This window comes from Semicossyphus pulcher, unplaced genomic scaffold (genome assembly GCF_022749685.1).
Source record: "Semicossyphus pulcher isolate SPU_LCO1_2020_fin unplaced genomic scaffold, fSemPul1.0.p SCAF_21, whole genome shotgun sequence".
NCBI classification, from domain to species: Eukaryota; Metazoa; Chordata; class Actinopteri; order Labriformes; family Labridae; genus Semicossyphus; species Semicossyphus pulcher.
Genome location: NW_027211695.1, coordinates 22640154 through 22659279, shown reverse-complemented (window position 1 = coordinate 22659279; position 19126 = coordinate 22640154). Strand labels below are relative to the sequence as shown.

The 19126-nt window shown below is 40.2% G+C and overlaps 3 protein-coding genes across 3 annotated transcripts; 1 reads left to right on the top strand and 2 right to left on the bottom strand.

Moving 5' to 3' along the window:
• Positions 1 to 576: 576 nt before the first annotated feature.
• On the top strand, positions 577 to 5423 carry aimp1b (aminoacyl tRNA synthetase complex interacting multifunctional protein 1b). Its single transcript, XM_069672171.1, has 7 exons — positions 577 to 653; positions 3460 to 3554; positions 3663 to 3776; positions 4278 to 4457; positions 4536 to 4735; positions 4894 to 5065; positions 5187 to 5423. Exons 1-7 carry the CDS (start codon positions 622 to 624, stop codon positions 5351 to 5353), a joined length of 960 nt encoding a protein of 319 aa, XP_069528272.1. The 5' UTR covers positions 577 to 621; the 3' UTR covers positions 5354 to 5423.
• Positions 5424 to 5686: 263 nt separating this feature from the next.
• LOC138600503 (GTPase IMAP family member GIMD1-like) lies at positions 5687 to 6579 on the bottom strand. The gene is made up of 3 exons (XM_069671923.1): positions 6423 to 6579; positions 6080 to 6342; positions 5687 to 5962 (listed from the first exon to the last, which is right to left on the bottom strand). Exons 1-3 carry the CDS (start codon positions 6577 to 6579, stop codon positions 5687 to 5689), a joined length of 696 nt encoding a protein of 231 aa, XP_069528024.1.
• Positions 6580 to 12922: 6343 nt separating this feature from the next.
• LOC138600700 (dickkopf-related protein 2-like) lies at positions 12923 to 14555 on the bottom strand. Its single transcript, XM_069672178.1, has 4 exons — positions 14388 to 14555; positions 14112 to 14268; positions 13762 to 13896; positions 12923 to 13665 (listed from the first exon to the last, which is right to left on the bottom strand). Exons 1-4 carry the CDS (start codon positions 14553 to 14555, stop codon positions 13274 to 13276), a joined length of 852 nt encoding a protein of 283 aa, XP_069528279.1. The 3' UTR covers positions 12923 to 13273.
• Between the last annotated feature and the right edge of the window lie 4571 nt (positions 14556 to 19126).

Here is a 19126-nt window from a genome sequence, read left to right as displayed (position 1 = left end):
TTATTATTTTATAAGTTTTCCAATTAAAAAAAATACTGTTTAAAACTTGTACTTACTTATAAAACATATGTGTGCTTAAATTCACATGTTTATAAATACACTTTTATATATATTTACTCAGATACGCAAAGTTTTTGTTGAATTTGGAGCTGGGTCTAGTATAAATGTAACTTCATTTTCCATTATGCCATTTTGAACCGTTTTCTTTTTTAAGTTAAATTAATAAAGTAAAGTTGTAATTAATAGTTTTAGTTTTCTTTACGTATGTATAAACAGATCTGAATCTGTCTGCAGCTTAGAGAAGTAATACAAAGTAAATCAGAATAAAAAATAAATATAGGAATATATAAAAACACCACAGTGTACAGCACCATATACAAAACTTAAAGGAGATATGTTTTATTTATTAGGAATGTTTAATTTCTCTTTTTATATATTATATATATTATTAAGTTATAAATCTGGACCAAATCCCAGAGTCGAGTTTTTAAAGGGGAGGTGTTTGACCTTTGACCTCGACCCAGCTGGAGATGGGAGCAGACAGCTGACAGAGTTTGTGTCTCAGCTGAAGACACACTGAGCTTTCTGCCTCCGGCCGTCCGACCGACAGCACCGTCCAACATGGAAAACACAGACAACCTGTTCAACCCCAGGTACGATGTACAAACCTTTGTGTCTTTAATTTTTATACAAACACAGTCTTTGCACAAGACGTGTGTCATGGTTCTAAATAAAGATGATTTAGAGTCTGTGCAGAGGACATTTAAAGGTTAAATCAGAGGTAAACGCTTGGAATGTGTCTTTATAAATCACTACTGTCCTAAAATGTTTGTATTTTCACTGGCTTGTAACACAAGATTATTACAGGAAACTTGGAAAACACATGTTCTTTGTTTTTATTAATTTTTTTACTTTGACTATAATTTTCCAGGCCAAAAACAAAAAATAAATATTTGTATCAAACTGAAAGGAGTAAAGAAACTAATCCTTTATTATTATCAAAACATTTTAAAATATAATTTGTTGTATTGTTGAAGCTTTTCTCTGATTAAGGAACGTTTTTTGTTGTTTTGTTTCCTATTTGGGGCAAATATCTGAGATGAGTGTTTGCTGTGTGTTTTATGTTGAAGTACTTTAACTTCTGTAAGTTTAAGGTACTAAGTATTTCCTTTTTATGCTAATTGAAGCTCTACCCGTCTTCATTGCAGAGTGACATATTGTACTTTACCTGCACTGCATTTATCTGGCAGCTTTTGGTATCTTTCAAAGATTGTATATGTTTAACATATCAGTTTATAAAATACATACACAATGCTATGGAATATTTTTTTTACAGTTTTAAAAGAAGCTCTGCTATTAAATCCTTGCTGCTAATACAAACATCAATAAGGCTTGCTTTTTACATTTTAAGTACAATTTGCTCCGTACATTTTTTAAATCTGTAACACTGTATATAAACAGTGTAGTACTTTGCTTGAGTCAGTTCTTCTTCCAGCACTGTCTAGTTTGTCTTGTAGCAGCTGATCTTATTTATAGCAGAAGGCCTGACTGCAGCTGTTGTGTCTCTCTGCATTTCAGCGGTTTAGCAGCTGCTGCACATTTGTGTGTGTGTGTGTGTGTGTGTGTGTGTGTGTGTGTGTTTGTATTACTGACAATGTGGGGACACCAAATCTGTTAACACGCTCATATTGTGAGGACCCAACTACCCTTTGGGGACAAAACGTGGGTCCCCACAAGGACGAGCGCTATAAATTAGCAGTGGGGTGTTTAATAAAGGATTGGATTATATTCTTTATCACATTACACTATCGTTATCCGATGTGAGGACATACAAGCTATTCACACACTTACAATGAGAGGACTCAATGCCACTTTGGGACAAAACCAGGTCCCCACAATGATACAAATCTTTAAAAACATTTTATAACTTTTAAGGGTTATATTTTACAGCTCTTATTTTGTCATGTTACATTGGATCTTTTTGTGTAAAGACAAGTTAGCATACTCAAATATTTGTAGCAGCTTACAGCCAAAAAGTATAGGTTTCAAGATGACATGGACAAATTTATCAAATTAACATCACTTGGATCCTCGTTATAAGAGATCAGTTAAGGTGCAGAAAAGAGTACAGTAAGAGTAGCCTAGGTACAGACGAGCACAGGTAATTATGCTTAAGTTGCTGTAAGTTTAAACCACATAAGTTCTCGAAATATTTGGTGCTAGGAGTTTGGTGACGACTCACTGAGCAAGTAATTTAGCTGGAGAGTAAACAGCTAACATGCCGGTAAGCCAAGAGTCAGTCAGTCACAAATACTCTCCAAACTTCTTTCTAATTATCTCTAAAGTGTGACGTTAACGTTACACTATTTAATTCAATAAAAAGGATTGGAGAGAGAGACAAGTTGTCAAGCTAGCTGTCTTGCTAACAAATTTATTATGAAACAACACGTTGACAGATGTTTTGTATCATGGTCACAAAGTTGTGTGTCAAAGGTCACCCAGTTACACGTAGATGTTTTAACACTTAAAGATAAAGATAAAGTCTTTTTGCAACACATTTCTTCTTTTATGGTATTGCAGCTTGAATTGAGAAATGATGCTTCATTAACTTGATGATATATATTTTTAGGGGGATCTTTCCTTGAACAATGAACTAATATAGATACGTGTTAGTGACAGTCAAGTGTATTTGTGTATGTAAATGTTAAGTAGACTTACAGCTGATGGCTGCGTCAGTAGCTCTCTGTCATTATGTAAATAGGCTGGTTTCAGTGAGCCTGCTTGTGTGTGCGCAGACCTTTGATGGTATTAAAATGTACGTTCCTTCATCACAGATAACATCTGAACTTCAGTGACGGCTCTTTCTACGCTTTCATGTCTCGGTTCATTTCAGTGATTTAATAACGAGGAGTTTTTGTTTAAGCAAAAGTACAAAACAAATGGAGCAAAATTTTAATAGAAATACTCAAATAAAGTATGTAAGAGTTCACAGCTGACAGGTGTCTATTTGAATCCATCAGATGTCAAACAGGAAGTGCTTTGAAGCAGATTGAGACAACAGGTTTTGATACAGAAATAAAACCACAAACTTCCCTTCATCAATTATTTATGACATTTCTTACTCACTGTGTTTTCAGCCCTCTGCCAATATAAACACTGACATACTTCCTCAAAGATTTCATCTATATAAACGTTTGATTGGTGCTGTGATGACCTTAATACCTGTTTGATTTTCAAACAGTTACAGCTTGTACATTCTGGACAGGGCCACTTATGTGTCATTAGATCACAGAGGCGCTTTGACACTTTAACTTACATCCTAACTTCTTTGAATTCATCAGGATGTAATTCTCTGGGAAGGAAAGGAGAGACTTGAGTTTTTCTATTGGGAAACTGACTTTTGCCTCCATTTTTTTCAGTTTGTCTCACTGTGTAATCATCTGCTCCTCTGTGTCTCAGCCTGGCAGCAGCTCTCATCAAGCTCGACCCAGAGGACGGCGAGCAGATCATGGAGTACTTTAAAACCCATGCCCTGCTGACCAGAGAGAAAGCACGTAAGAGAGGATAAGTCTGGAGAACATTACATTACCAAGGACTGATCGAGAGCCCCGAGTCCCCCTTGTGGATAGGATGAAAACTACATGTGTGTTTTTGTGTTTTAGTGCTGCAGGCGTCAGTCAGAGATCAGAAGAAGCTGCTGGTGGAAAATGGCAAACTGAAGAAAGACATCGAGCAGCTGAGAGTTCAACTGCAGGAAAAACAGAGGAGACGCACTGGTACACACTTTTTACTTTTAAGGACACTTAAAGGCATAATGCGTTCCCTAATCCCAAAACAGATCCTACTCTTAACCCCAAGTTTCAAACTGTAGACACGGCTTTCAAGACACAATGTGTCTTAGCGTTCCCAAATGTCCCCACTTTGCATCCAAGTCCCTACGTGCAAAATTGGCTTCACTTTTCAAAGTACTCGTACAAAAAATGTCCCTACTTTACATAATTGTCGTACTTTGTGATGTCTTCACTCGCAAGCTCTAAACTCTGGTCCTCACACAGACAGAAACAGAGCCGGCACATGGACAACTGTGGTTGATTTACTTTCCCTCTGAGCTGTTTCAGTGTCTGTGGTCAGATTTAAATAACAGACAGCCAGAATGGATTATATTAATGTAATAGAAACTGAATTAACTCAAAAGAAATGAGATTAAATTCCTGCATTTATTTGCTTTAATTTAATGTCAGTTAGAGAACAATCAGTTCTCTTTTTTTGTCTTTCAGCCAAAGCTTTGCTCTCCCCGGCTCCGCCTCCTCAAACACTTAGCCCCGCCCTCACAGCACCTGTCAATCAGCCGTCCTCGTCTGCTGGAGTAACAGCTGCTGTTCCAGGAAATCCTCCTCCTCCCCCCTCACAGGAGCGGAGAGACAGACAGGGCAGGAGGAGGAGAGGAGAGAGGAAAGGTGAGATAAGGAAGAAATTAAAATAAAACGAGGATGGGAATGAAGAAGAAGATATTATATTCTCTCCCTCTTTCTTAGGTCGTCCCACTTCTGACTCTCTCTCCTTGGGGGCGGAGCCTTGCATTGATGTGTCCCGACTGGACCTGCGGGTTGGACGGATTCTCAGCGTCCGTCAGCACCCGCTGGCAGAGAACATGTCCGTCCAGGAGGTGGACATGGGAGAGAACGGCCCTCGAACAGTCGTTAGCAAACTCGGAGTAAAAACACAGCTGGAGGAGGTAACACACGGCTGCATGTTACAACTTTATCGCTGAAGATATTTTTACATGATTTTTTTTTTTACAATATTACAAATTTATTTTCAAAATTGTCCAACTTTTACTTCTGAATTATTACCTCTGAATTTGACTTACGCACCTCTCTCTCCTGTCTGCAGCTGCAGGGCAGTTTAGCCGTGTTGTTATGCAACGTCAAGGCCTGTAAACTGAGGGGCGTGGTCTCTCAGGCACGCCTCCTCTGTTGCTCCACTTCAGATGACAGCAGTGAGCTGGTGACCCCGCCCGTGGGCTCAAACCCCGGAGACAGAGTCACCTTCCTCAACTACCCTGGTTAGCATTTTTATGTTGCCCCATCAAGTGATTTGACCTGCCCCACTGACACATTCAAGTGGCAGGAATTGTGATTTTCCTTTCTTCCAGGTTGTCATGATCCCTCTCTTTCTGTGTTCAGGGGACGCGGACAAAGAGCTGCAGTCCAAGCAGAGGGTTTGGGAGCTTCTTCAGCCCGACCTGCAGGTCGACAGCAAGGGCGTGGCCAACTACAAAGGCTGCGGTTTTGAGGTGAAGGGGAAGGGTCTGTGCAGGGCCCCCTCCCTCACCAACTGCATCATCAGATAAAAACAGGCTTGTTGTCGTCGGCATCTGGTACTTTTATTGTGAAAAGCCAGATTCTTACACTTAGCTAGTATGTAGCTAATGCTGTTAGCTTACAAAAAAAAAGAAATAAATTCATGAAATTATTATGAAATTATGTTTCAAGATTAAAAACTTAAAACCACATTCATGTTTCCTCCAGTGTTGTTGTTTATTGAACATATGAGCTGAGGAGAGGAAGGCCCACCTCCACGTCCAGTTCATTGGACAGGACAGACTAATATGGAAATCTTCATCAACACCAATTAAGTGTTCTTTGAGAACTGAAATATACAATATACAACATTCTAAAAAGTATCAGAGTGAGACCTCTGTCTGAACCGTCAGAGCTCTGTGATGGTTTCTGGCTGAGAGGCGGAGCAGTCGCTCTCTTAACGGGCGTCCTCTAATTAACGGCCAATCACAGCTGTTGTCCATTAAGAAGACTCCTCCCTCCACCTCTTCAGACAGAGCTCTCAGCCAATCACTGGTCTGTGTTAGGTAGTCTGACAGTTGAAGCCCCGCCTTCTTCAGATGGTTGGCGTGTGTGACAACAAGTAAAGCGTGACGACGCCATTCTGGACCGAAGAGAGACTGAAGGACAACACGCACACGCACAACACACACAAAATACACAAAATCACTCAAACATGACATACATTACAGTGCACGGATGTGTGTGTGTGTGTGTGTGTGTGTGTGAATGTCTACCTCTGCGTGCTCCTCCAGGTGTGTGTTCTCGTGTGTAAGGTCAGCTCTCACAACAAGCGCAAGTACATGAACACCATCTGGACAGAGCTTGTGCACGTTCGATGGGCGGGGCAACAAAGGGGGCGTGTCAATCACTCTCAACATGAGGTCAGACTCCGCCCCCTTTCTTCTGAAGAAGTTCTGGAAAGTTCGGCTCAGGAGCTGGCACTCTGTTGTCATGGAGATTCCAGAAATGCAGGGGCCTGTCTGGAATTCCTCTCCACCTGCCGAACATAAAGTCATCATGTTTTTATGGGTTACAATTTTAAAGGTGTTATTTGGGTGAATCTGTGTAATTACTGACCAATCAGAGCATTCCCCACAGAGCTCCTCCCACTCTGCCTGTCGCCCAGCAACAACACATTCAGGGCCTGCATATTGCGCTTTACGTCACCGCGTTGACTGCTGAGATATCCGAAAGGGTTGTAGCCAGAGCAACTGTGTTCTGAGGGGACAGCCATCTGAGGATACTTCAACTTTTATTTTTCACTGTTCGATCATTTTAAAATCATGTTTAAGAATCTTTTTTTAAATAAAAAAACTGCTTTAAAGTCATAATCTGAAAGATATTCATGTAAATAAATGTCTGTTAGTTCTCTATTTATCTCTGAATGAGGTAACACAATGCTGACTGAGCCTATGGCCCGCTGATCAAAGCCTTAGCCTTATTTGCAGTATATAGTATTATTATGGACTGAAAAAATCACAAGCGGCGCCCAGTTAGTGACGCGTTTCCCATCAGCCAGCAGTGGTTGGTCTGCCAGAGAGGGTAGGCGGAGCTAAGCGGCTGCTTTTCCGCTCTCTGCAAGTGTTGCGAGTAAACAGTAATCTACTATGGCTGAACAAACAAAGAAAAGATGGATGACTACAGATACAACTTCAACAAGAAGTGAAAATCCAAAGAAGAAGAAACAAACTCGACGCTCAGATGAAGCAAACAGTCTGAAAAGGAAAGCGACCGTCAGCCAGGAAAATCAAGAGTCACAACCGGAGCCGACCGTGGACGTCTGCTTAAACTGGGAAGTGTCCTCCTGCAATTACTGTTTATCACCGTGAGAGGCGCCAAAGAGAACGAAACTGAAAAATTCTTAATAACTTCTTAAAGTAAGAAACATAATAAAAATGTCCCTGAACACAAACCATCAGTTTATGTGTTAATAGTTTTTGTTTTTTTAGATATATCTACAATATGAAATGATAATTATTTATTTAGGTATTGGTACTTTTGTTTACATTGTGATCCAGTATCACAGTAATTTTATTAGTGAATTACATAAACGTAATATAACTGTGAAATATAATTTTTATTTTTATTATTATTATTTTTACATGATTAGCAGTGTTTATAGTTAGCAGTGACTCGCCTAAAGCTGACCATTACCTGACTTAATATGCGGGTCATTATGATAAAACAGTTAAACATGAACCTCCTACTAAAACTTTTGTTTAAGTCTGAGACGTCTAAACAGAATTTAAAAGTCTTACCTGCTTTACCGTACCAGGAGCTACAAATATGGACACTACCTGAACTGATCATTATTGTAGGTTGTGTGTGTGTGTGTGTGCGGGTGTGTGTGGTTACTGATTAATGAATAACCAGTCCATCCCATCTGTCTCTCGCTCTGTACCTTTATTAGGTTGTAAAACATCCATGCATGTAAGATTTAAAGGGGAAGTATTGTGTTTGTGTGTATGGAAAGACCTTTCAAAAAACTTCAGTACATAAGACTATTGTTTTTTATAATTCTGAGATATTCTGATAATAATGAGAAACAATGTCATGAATTACAGTATGACATAACTCAAAAATATTCTCAAAATATTTTTATAATTCTAAGTAAGTCATGATAAGAAAAAATAATTCATAATGATAAGAAACAATATTTTATCATTAAAAAGTTTCTCATTTTATAACGGTAAATCTCACATTAAAGCTTATTATGAAATCATGACATATTATCTTTTATTATGATGATGACATTTTTAAAGTTTCACTTTATCAGTTATAATTTGTAAGCTCAAATTTACAGTTATGTATCTATTTATTAATTAAGATTATATGTTTTAAAACTTAAATACTAAGCCTTACTTATAAGAAAATGTGCCATAATTATCATTTTATAATTCAGACACACTTTGTTGAGTTTTAAGAGCTAATAATAATAATAATAATTAACCCCATATGAGTTATTAAACTTTATTTAGAAATATTCTCATGATAGTCAAAGGCGACAAAAAATAAAGATTTTAATAAATAGATTCTTATATCTTATCATTATAAGTTAATATTTTTGATACTGAGATATGTTGTCTTCATTATTTGATACTGATGTCATGGTGATATCAATTAAATGATAAAATCTCATAATCTCATAATGAAGTCAGAATATATAAATCCGCACAGTATGTCACAATTACGAGATATTGAAATACTGATAACAAAGAATCAATTATTTATTTAAAAACAACAATTTCTTCCAAGTTATAAAAAGTTTATAATTATGATTAACAGTGTTGTAATTTTTCTCATAGTTATAAGTAATTTTATTATTATAGCACATTCAAAAACAACAGGAGTTGACACAAAGTGCTTTACAGAAAAAAAAAAATAATACGGTAAAAGCAATAAAGTAACAGTAAACAACTAAAATAATAAAATCAGAATAAGAGTAATACAATAATCAATATTACAGGATAATTTATAATAAGTTTATCTTTTTAACTCATATTTCATTGATAATTTTAAATTTTAAATTATTAATTATGGCAAAAAACATTTAGTAACGATTCATATTATCCTATGTGGCAATTTTTTGTACATAACATAACGTTTAGTATCATATTTCATATTACAATAAAACCTGGACACACACATTTTATTCAGAGTGTGAATGTGAAGCAGCTCTGTCACTGTCTCTGTGAACAATAAAGTTAGAGTGAAAACTGTCCGCGCCTCAGGCTGCTGCAGAGAGAAACATCATCATCTGCTCACAGTTTATCCTGACAGAGTCTGAAACCACAGAGATAAGATAACATGAGGACGTTGTTATTACTAACAGACTGCACACACACTCGTACATTTACATCAGCAGCATGTGTCTCTTCTGTCATGACCCTTACCATATTCTAAAATGAAAACACGCGCATTGGTACCGTATTTGTGAGGACATAAACTTTCCCATTTTAATCACATTGTCTTCAGAACAACAAGGAAAACTGTGTGTGTGAAACAAAAGTGTGACATCAAGGAAACGGGGAAACACTGATGGCAACGTGATGACAATACACTGACCTATACCGCACATGTAGTATCCGGGAAGCTGGGGAACACGGATGGAAGAGTGACATCAGCATGGAAACGAGTGCGTGTGTGTGTGTGTGTTATCTTTATGACAACCATACCAAAGCAAAGGACAGTGATGCCCAACAGCTACCAACCACAGAAGAGGGAACATGATCACACAAACATTTTCTCCTCTTTCTCTTTGATATAAAAATTTATTCTCGGAAGGTTTTGGGAAAACAAAAAAATGACCAAACAAGGTCACACACATCAGCACACATGTTGTTAAGTTTTAACTTTCTGGCTAACTTCCTTCATTACTCTTCTTAAAGGATTTAAACCCGTAACCGGACTATGTTTACCTGGGTAGCTAGTAACTGTTGCTACGTGTGGTGTTTACAATAACAGCCCCACTGAAGTTTATTGTCATAGTTGACTTCAATAAATGTATTGTCATGTATTGATGAATTTCTGTCAACTCTAGCTAGTTAATCAATGTTAGCTCCATTAATTGGTTAAAAACACACTAATTTTGGTCATATTCACCTGCCAACTATGTTATGATAACAGAGTGACGCTTAAGCTAGTTCCTGTATAAAACATTAGCATACATACTCATGTACATGACTTGGGAATAAAAGAGCAGAAAAAAACATACGTCTACAAGTGACACAGATTTGGATTGATGTATTATTGCTTATATTTTCAACATATTCTTCAGGGAATAAGATTTGAAGTTGACTGTACTTATTTTCATTTGGGTAACATATTTTCTGGACTTAAGCTTCCCGATTCCAGTAAAGAGCAGGACAGAGTCGCTAACGTTAGCCTTACATTGGTGTGATGTTAGCCTAACTCAGATTTAGAATCATCCACAACAACTCCCATACAGTGGATTTAAGGTCCAGGACATGAATTCTTCTTATATAGCCTAAAACCAAACAACAATGTAACTGTAAATGTAATGATCGTTAGCACGATATAGTACGCTAGTTAGCCAGCAAGCTAAAAGTTTCAAATCAGAAAGTGTTCACGGGTCATTTGAGGGCAAATCAGGTATTTTGTTGTTTAATTTGTAGACATTTCTTTCTGCAGATTTCATGATATTCCTTTTAAACATATTTCAGAGTGTGTGTGACAGGAAGTAGCCTACAACGTCTGTGGGTTATAAAGCTACAAATATGTAATGATTTTGAAATTGAGACCTCTTTAACTCCAATGTAAGACAATCTGATGATTTTTAATAAGTTGTATCTGTAAATTTAACCAGCGAACACACTGTCCTCTGTTTTATTCAGCTGTGTGTTTTTCATTAACGGATGAAGACAGAGATCACCTGTTATCCTTCTTACATTTAAATAGGCAAACAGTTGGTCGATCTTGGGGTGAGCTTTAACTCTGTGGTCATAAATGTCTTTAATCTGCACAGATGGAATCATTTCCCTGTGTCTTTACAGGCCTGAGGGAATGTCTTTTCCTCTTTGGTAATCTTACCACCACCCACCAGCGCTGGGAAGAACAGTCACTGCCTGGTTTTCAGATATGTGTGGTCCGAACACATGAACGTCTCTCTTTCTCAGGTACTGAATGTACTTCAACATGTCGTAAAAATGGGACCCAGGGAGCCATCCCCATGTTTCAGGAGTCACTAACATTGTAAGAAATTGGTAAGGGTTACCTTTGTAGCTCAGGAAAGAATGTAGGGAGACAGAGGTTTCAAAAGGTGTTTGAATGGTAAAAGTGAGTTAGCGGCTGTGGAGTTGGGTGAGTATATCATAGGTGAGTATAACTACAACAGACTACATGCTGTGGGCTGGTGGTTCCAACACATTGACCCTGGGAAACATACATTGAACATTTGACCTGGGAACATTTCTGAGAACATAAAACCTTTGAGAGGTTTCCTTGACATGTCACATCAAACAGATATTAACCTGGGAACCCTGGTACCCAAAGATGCTAGCTCCTGTAAGAACACAGTTAGCTTAACAAGCAGGAACAAAAGAAACAACTCGTCGTCCTTTAGCAGATTTTGAAAACACGTCCCTGAAATAAAGAGGAACTTAAACGTTGTTTTAAAGGGAAGCTAAAGTGCTAACATCCTCCCAAATGCTAAAGAAAGCCGGCCAAGTCAAATGACAGAGCGGCTGTGGTTGATAATAGTTATGAGTACATAGGAGGCTTTTTATCACATTAGCTTTTGGTTAGCCTAATTTAAACAGACTGATCCTCTATCTTTAAAGTTCTAGAAAGAATTAGATCAATGCCAGTTAGCCATGATAGCTTGACCTTTTAACTCTCGTACAAGAAAATGAGCTAACAAAGCTGTTTCCCAAAACTACTTTAGTAAAACTATTAAATGACCGTGAGTCAGTGAGGAAATGTAGGAAGAAATTAGCTAACTACTTTATCAGTTAGGATTCTAACCGATTCTTCTGGCAAACATCAATAGCAAACATAAAACAAAATGGCTGCCATGTCAGTATGCTAGCTTGTCATGCCCTGAGTCATTCCTAGTACGTTGTTCTGTGGAGCAGAACATAAATGGTTTGTTGACAACTCATTGTGTAAACTACTTTTCAAGTTATCTAGCAGTGCACAAACTGTGAATCCAGAAGAACTGTGGACTTGGAAAGGAAACTGGCTGCATGGTTAGCTTTCAGTGCTTCACTTACAAAAGACATACATTTGCAATGATGCATATAAAACAATACACAATGCACACAAGCATATGGAAGATGACAAATCATTTTAATCATGACAACAAGATTATTGACAGAAACAAACGATTCCTTCTTAAAGAGGTGGAAATAAACCCCCCAAATGAACTGCCGGAGTGACGCTCAACAAACAGGCAAATAATTATAGCAACATTCATCCAAAATATACAGCTCATAGAAAAATAACTCTCTCACATTAACAACAGTGCCATCAAACAGGACGTCTGGACAAGGCCTCAGAGTTCGGGCGGGGACGGTTTGGGTTTAACGAGGCAACTTTTCACACTTACAGGATGTGAATATGAATGTGACTGAGTTTCTATTGATGCCAATTTTTCCCCCCCAAACGTATGCTAAATGTATGTATGCTAGTTTGGTACAGTTACTTTTGGGTTCCAGTGGGAAATAAATCCTCTTTAAAGTTCTTTATTTCAAGAATTTGATGTTTAAAAGCCTCCATAACGCGAGTTTGGCTAACCTTAGCAACAAGATGAAATTTGTAGCTAACATTAAATTCAGCTGTTTCAACTCGTTTTCCTGATTTCAAAATGGACAGAAACATTAGAAAAGTGTTCTTCAAATTTTAAGCGGAATTCTGAGGCTAGCTTACCGGTGTGCTATCAAAATCATGCTTCTGAATCTTTTATCGCCCAGTGACTAAAAAATTTCCTGGTTTGACATTAAAGATGTTTTAGAATTTCTATAGTGTGGCTTTTCAAAATAAAAGCACCTGACTGACTATCTGTGGGCCATTGCAACAGACACGTATCAGGTGTTCAATATTAATGCTTCTCCTGAATGTGTAAATGGGGTCAAACCAGATTTCAAAGTGGTTTCAGCTCGTCTAGACACAGAGGAGGAAACCAGATCTGAACCACAAAGAGTTTCACATCCCGCTCAGTTTGTGTGTGAATGCAGCCCGACAGGAAGCTCATTAGCATCGAGGTACTGGGACAGTTCAGAGGAGGAGGAGGGGAGTTTTCACAGGTGTAAACAGGCAGGGTTATCCCCCTCCCTTCTTTTGTCTCTGTCTCACTCTCTTCTTCTTTGGACTCTGCCTCCCAATCCTTCCAGGTCGGTCAGAGAGAGGAAGGTCTTTCCATCCTTCCTCTTCCTCTCTGTCTTCCTTCCCGTCCACCCGTCCATCCTTCCTTAGTTTTTCTGGCACACATGAAGTCTCGTCTTTGCCACCTCTGACGATGACTTCGCTGTTGATGAAGACAGCAGAGAAGTGTGGGGGGAGGCGTGGCGCGACGAGGAAGAGGAAGCTGCGAACTTGGACTTTGCTGCCGCCAGAAGTGATGAAGAAGACGATGATGGTGTTGAAGGCGGGGCGCCAGGATCTCGCAGCGTTCTGCAGCTGAGTCCGTCACCACAGGAGCAGCGCTGGAACAGCTCCAGGCCATGGTTCCCCTTGCGTCGGTGTCGCGTGCAAACCTGTCCCTCCCGCAACACCGGCTTACAGATGCGAGTCCAGAAGTGACGGGCGCAGCACAAACCGTCTGAACAGTCTGAGGAGCGGAGACACGGATCCCCCACCTGACCTGGAGACAGAAGAAGCGTTAATAAGAGGACGGACAACAAGTGGACAAAGTAGAGCTGCAGATATCGTTTTGGAAGATAACGCCACACGCCTTTACCTTTACTGGAGGCTGCTTTAACGTCCGTCCTCCCTCTCTTCCTCCATCCTTTCTTCTTAGACAGCTGACTCATCCCTCCATCTGAGTCCGGGATCCTCTGAGACACAAAACTGTCCACGTCAGGAACACAGATATCTGAGGAGAACGAGAGGAGCGAATGAGAGGAGCGAATGAGCCTCTGAGACGGTTATCATTAAAGTTAAACATGATCCAGATTCTAAGATAGAAAATTAGAAATGTGACTTCTTGAATTAAAACAAGAAAAGTAAAAACAAGTGTTTACGTTCACAAAATACATCAAACGAGAATGCTTTGTCATTATTTCTGCTTTAGTCACATTTTTATCTTACTGTTGCTGCAGTGGTTGCCTGGACAACACATGCCGTCCCTGTGGCAACGTCTCTTCCTCCTGCGGCAGTTCTGACAGCGAGAGTGGGCGGGGCCTTTGGTGGGGGCGTGGCAGTAGCTCCCCTCTCTGCACTCCAGGTCGCTCATGCACTGGTAGAGCTGCAGAAACACACAGACTGTTATGTGAGCGAGCATCGAGCACGCGGCTGTAGAACGGAACTTTGAAACATTGTAACTATTCTGGTTCAGGATAGACATGACGTCACACACAAACTTACCGTCAGGTCCAGGCTCGGCTCCCACGTGCTTCTGTTCAGCGGCAGCGCGTGCCCCTCCCTCAGAATCACCGTTCTGATGGAGTTGAGTTTGACACGCGCCTCCCCACCGCGGGAACACGCCAACAGCAGGAGCGCGAGACACACCATCAGCACCAATTGACCGGTCATAGCTGCTGCTGGGAAAACAACAAGCGTGTTATACACTGAAAACTACAGCCTGCACGTGCATGAATATACGTGATATCCCTGCGCTGTTTATCTTTCAAATGTCACATCAGTCACGTGGATTACTCCACAATATCTCATCATCGTTTATTCACGGCCAGTCTCTAAAGAACAAAGTCCTTCCATTTATTTTAAATGTCTCGCGCATCCTTTGACTGAAGCCGAAGTCACAGCTGATGTTTGGAAACTTTCTTGAAGTTCAAACTTTGAATGATATTTGAGTTGCTGTGTTTCGGCTCGAGTCCGTCACTCTCTGAGAAACCAGCAGAAAACAGAAGGTCAAACATCTTACCTGTTGCCTCGCCTCTGAAACACGTTACAAACACAGCTGAATCCGGTTTGTTGCTTCTGTTGTGTTTAATTCCAGCTTCTGTTTTCTGTCTTTGTCGCGTCCAAACTTCCAGCAGAAGATATTTTCAAAATAAAACTCTCAGGTGAGCAGAAGAAGATGCTGCAGTCTGTCTGAAGGAATGAAGACAGGTGAGATGTACCCGGACCCTGATCCTCTTTATAGGCTGCTTCCACGCGCGATCACGGTCTGCCCTCAGCCCTGGCCACGCGCCCCCGCCCCTCCCGCGCGCACATCGATACCCGCGCGCCCCCTCACCTGCAGCCATCGATACAGGGGGGGGGGGGGGGGATGTCAGCGATTTATTTGGATTATTTAGAGAAAAGCTGCAGTTGAATGTTTCCTCAGACATAAAGTTTGCTACATAAACTTATATTACTCAAATACAGATTCTAATATAAAAGGTATTTAAGCCTGCATTCAAAATGCTTTCAAGTATTAATAGCAGAATGTAGGCCGACTTAAAGTATCTGAAGAAAAACGCACGGAGACATTTAAAAACTCTTCATGGTTTTATCTGTAATCTTGTAATTAAGGATTTTCTGCAAACCAACTTCAGCTGAGAGATCAAGAGTAAAAAGGACTCTGCTGTCTGCGTGTATAAACTGTTAGAACACTGCAGACAATACCATCATTCACAGATCACTTTACCTGTGTTAACCTGCAGCACCTTTCTTCTTCTCCTCCTTTATTTCCCGTCTTCCTCATCTCTTCTTCTTCTGCCTCGGAGTCACAATAAGGAATAAAGAGAGCTGCTGCTGTCCGGGGGGGTTTTGGGTCTTTTATTTTAAACTCTTATTCTGAAGGACTGACTTTAATGTCGATATTTAACAGTTTCAATAACATCATGTTTTCGGGGTTATTATTATCATACCTGTATCTAGAATGTGACAGCACTAGTTTCTGTGTTGTTTGTGTTTGTGTTCTGGGTTACTCGCAGCGACATGTTTCCTCTCTTGTCTCTCACAGCTGCCTGACAGAGGCGCGAGGACTCGAGATGTTACGTCCAGATTATTAGATCCTAAACCAAGATCACCAGGTGCTAAATCCGGATTATATGACACAAAGCCAAGACTACAAGACGATCACTCTAGACTATGAGACTGATTCTGATAACAAATAAAGATATTGATATCATATTCCTTCCTCTGATTTTCATGTATTTCATGATTCAGACCGGCATGTTTTTTAAAAGAAGTTCTTTTATTATTCGAAGGAGTCACGTCAATACCGGACTTTGACATGTGCTGATCCTGGTTTTGATGTCCCTCCTCCTGTTTGATGGTTCTGTCAGTATCACACACTCTGATCTGTGGGGGTTTGGACTGATGGAGGCAGCGACAGAGAAGAAACTCCTGTCTTCTGTGAGGGAAGATAAGCTGTTCCATCGCTCTCCTCAAAGCCACCAGACTCCACTGTCAAACCTCTACCTCACAGAAAGCACGAGTCGCTGCTCCACAGCCGCCTCTCTCTTTCAGTTATTTTGTGTTATTGTGTGTCCAAACTAACTAAAACAAAGTCACAAAATAACCAAAACCTGACCCATCAACTTTTGTGTCCTGTGAGGTTAAATCAGTGTTTTTTTGAATGGAGTCTGGTGTGTCTGCAGAGAGCGATGTAACGTCTGTGTGTGGTTAAAACAATCATCTTCCTCTGTAACAAAAAGGTCTATCTCTGTAGGGATCCTTTCTGTCATGTTGTCACACACTTAGAATAACAATCTGAGCCTGTCAGTGGAAACAACAAGAACTTTTAGTGGACGACCTTTGACCCATCAAGGATTATGTTGCAGCCATTACAGCCTGTTTCGCTGCTGCAGGATGAACACATCTACTGGAGACGATCACACACTTTGACCTGTGAGTCACTGAGAGCCTTAAACATGTAAAAACAGAGCCCACGTCTAAAATGCATTTATTCTCTTGCAGCCTGATTGGAATAAAAGTTTAATCCAGATAAACAAAATAACTGTTTCCTCTGGGATTTCCTTTAGCATCATATTAAAATCAACACTTCCTGTTAGTGATCAGCACACACACACACACACACACACACACACACACACACCATCTTTACATACGGTTGTATCTTGATGATAATTAAACTCACGACCTTTCTGTCAGCAACATTTAACCTTTCCACTCACAACCACACCTGCGTGTGTGTCGATACGATCAGAGCTGCAATCATCACAGATCACACACACACACACACACACACACACAGAATATGTATTTATAAAGAATACATTTCACACACACACACACATTAGATTTGCTGTTAGATTAATGTAGGTGAGACAGGAAGTGAGAGGCACAATGATATGATGTCATCGGTGTCAAATTTAAACCTCTCACACACTAATTTCCTTTAGTGTTTTCCTGGCCTGCAGCTGCGTGTGTGTGTGTGTGTGTGTGTGTGTGTGTGTGTGCACATGTGTGTGTGTGTGTGTGTGATATCAGTTCATAAGTGAAACCAGATATTCTCTGTCAAAACTTTAATGGGAAAAAGCTCTCAAACAAAGAACATCCTGTACGAGAGACAATTAGATGTTGATGGAAAGATAAAGAAAGAGAGGAGATGAATGGAGCAGTGGAGGGAAAACACCAACAAAGAAGAGTTTTATCATTTCATTATTATCATTATATCACTTCTATTTCGTCATTGGACAGCTGTAGTAAGAAAAACTTAAATGCTAAAAGTATTAGCATCAAAATGTATTAAAAGTACCCAAAGTTAAAGTACTAATGACGCAGGACTACAGTGTATTTAAAAAAAAAACTTTTATTTTGTAATGTCACTTCCTGTCTAAACAGGACGTTTGAGTGTGCTGCCTGCTGTAGATTCACACCTTTACGTGCCTTTAACCAAAAATCTGATCAGGTCTGTAACCAAACGTTAACCCTGCAGTTCCTCTGGTGTCCACTTGAGGCTGCCTCCAGCAGTGAGTCAGTCCCCATAGAGCCCCATGTTAAACTTTACAGCAGAAATAAACATGTTTACAGCCTGGTACAAAAAACACTTTGGGTCTCTATAGCTCATTTCTCTCTTCATGACAACTGTACAGGGAGAATCTTTATACAGCTCACCTGTTTACATTATATTAAGGCTTAAATTAAAGGGGCGTGGCCTATTTGAGTGACAGCTGGGAGCTGCTAGCTGTCTGCTAGGTGTCCCCTCAGCTAACTCAGTCACTGAACGTAACCTCTGGGCCGTGTTTGTGCTGTTGGAGCCTTTTGGAGATTTGTTCATGTAAATATCAGACAGATAATCTGTGTGTGCGCTTTATTGGACGAACAGACCGTCCAACACGTCTCACACACTGTTTTTACACTCATCATTTTATTTATGTGTTAGCACTGATTAGCAGCTGTCTGTGCTCACCACACCTGGCCTTCAAGGTTAGCTAGTTAACTCTCTAATTAGCCTGCTAATAATTAAGTGTTTGCTAACCCTTCCCTCTTCTTAACCTCCACCACGTCGTCCAAATATGGTGACTTCTGGCTCCAACAAAACAAGATGGCGACGGCCAAAATGCAGAACCAGCAACAACACAGAGACGGCAACGAAACATTGACGGCCCAACAACACAACACTCACATCATCAGAGTGTTCTTACTCCTCTGTTACTTCACAACACTAAAACAATGTGTGTGTGTGTGTGTGTGTGTGTGTGTGTGTGTGTGTGTGTGTGTGTGTGTGTGTGTGTCTGGGAGCAGAGTGAAACTAATACTACACACAGTATCGAGGCTGCTGGCTGTTTCTTCTGTTTCATTCATTACTCTGAGACGATAATGCACCATTATTCCCCCACACATACTGCAGTGTGTGTGTGTGTGTGTGTGTGTGTGTGTGTGTGTGTGTGTGTGTGTGTGTGTGAGACAAACAGAAACAGATGGTGATAATTGTTTCTGTGTCAGAAGCACAGAGACAGGCAGCAGCAGACATGCAGCAGCGCCCCCCTGTGGACACACGCGTGTCACTGCAGCTGAGTTTTTGGTGCTTGTTGCTTCACACTGATCAGCTGATGATGTGAGCACACTGTGAGGGGTTACTGTAAGTCGAGAAACAGACAAGAGAGCAGGATAAACAAACGCACAGTTCTGTTCGTTTGTTTCGAACGTTCAGTGACGTGATGCTGAACGTTCATACCTGTGAGTCTGAA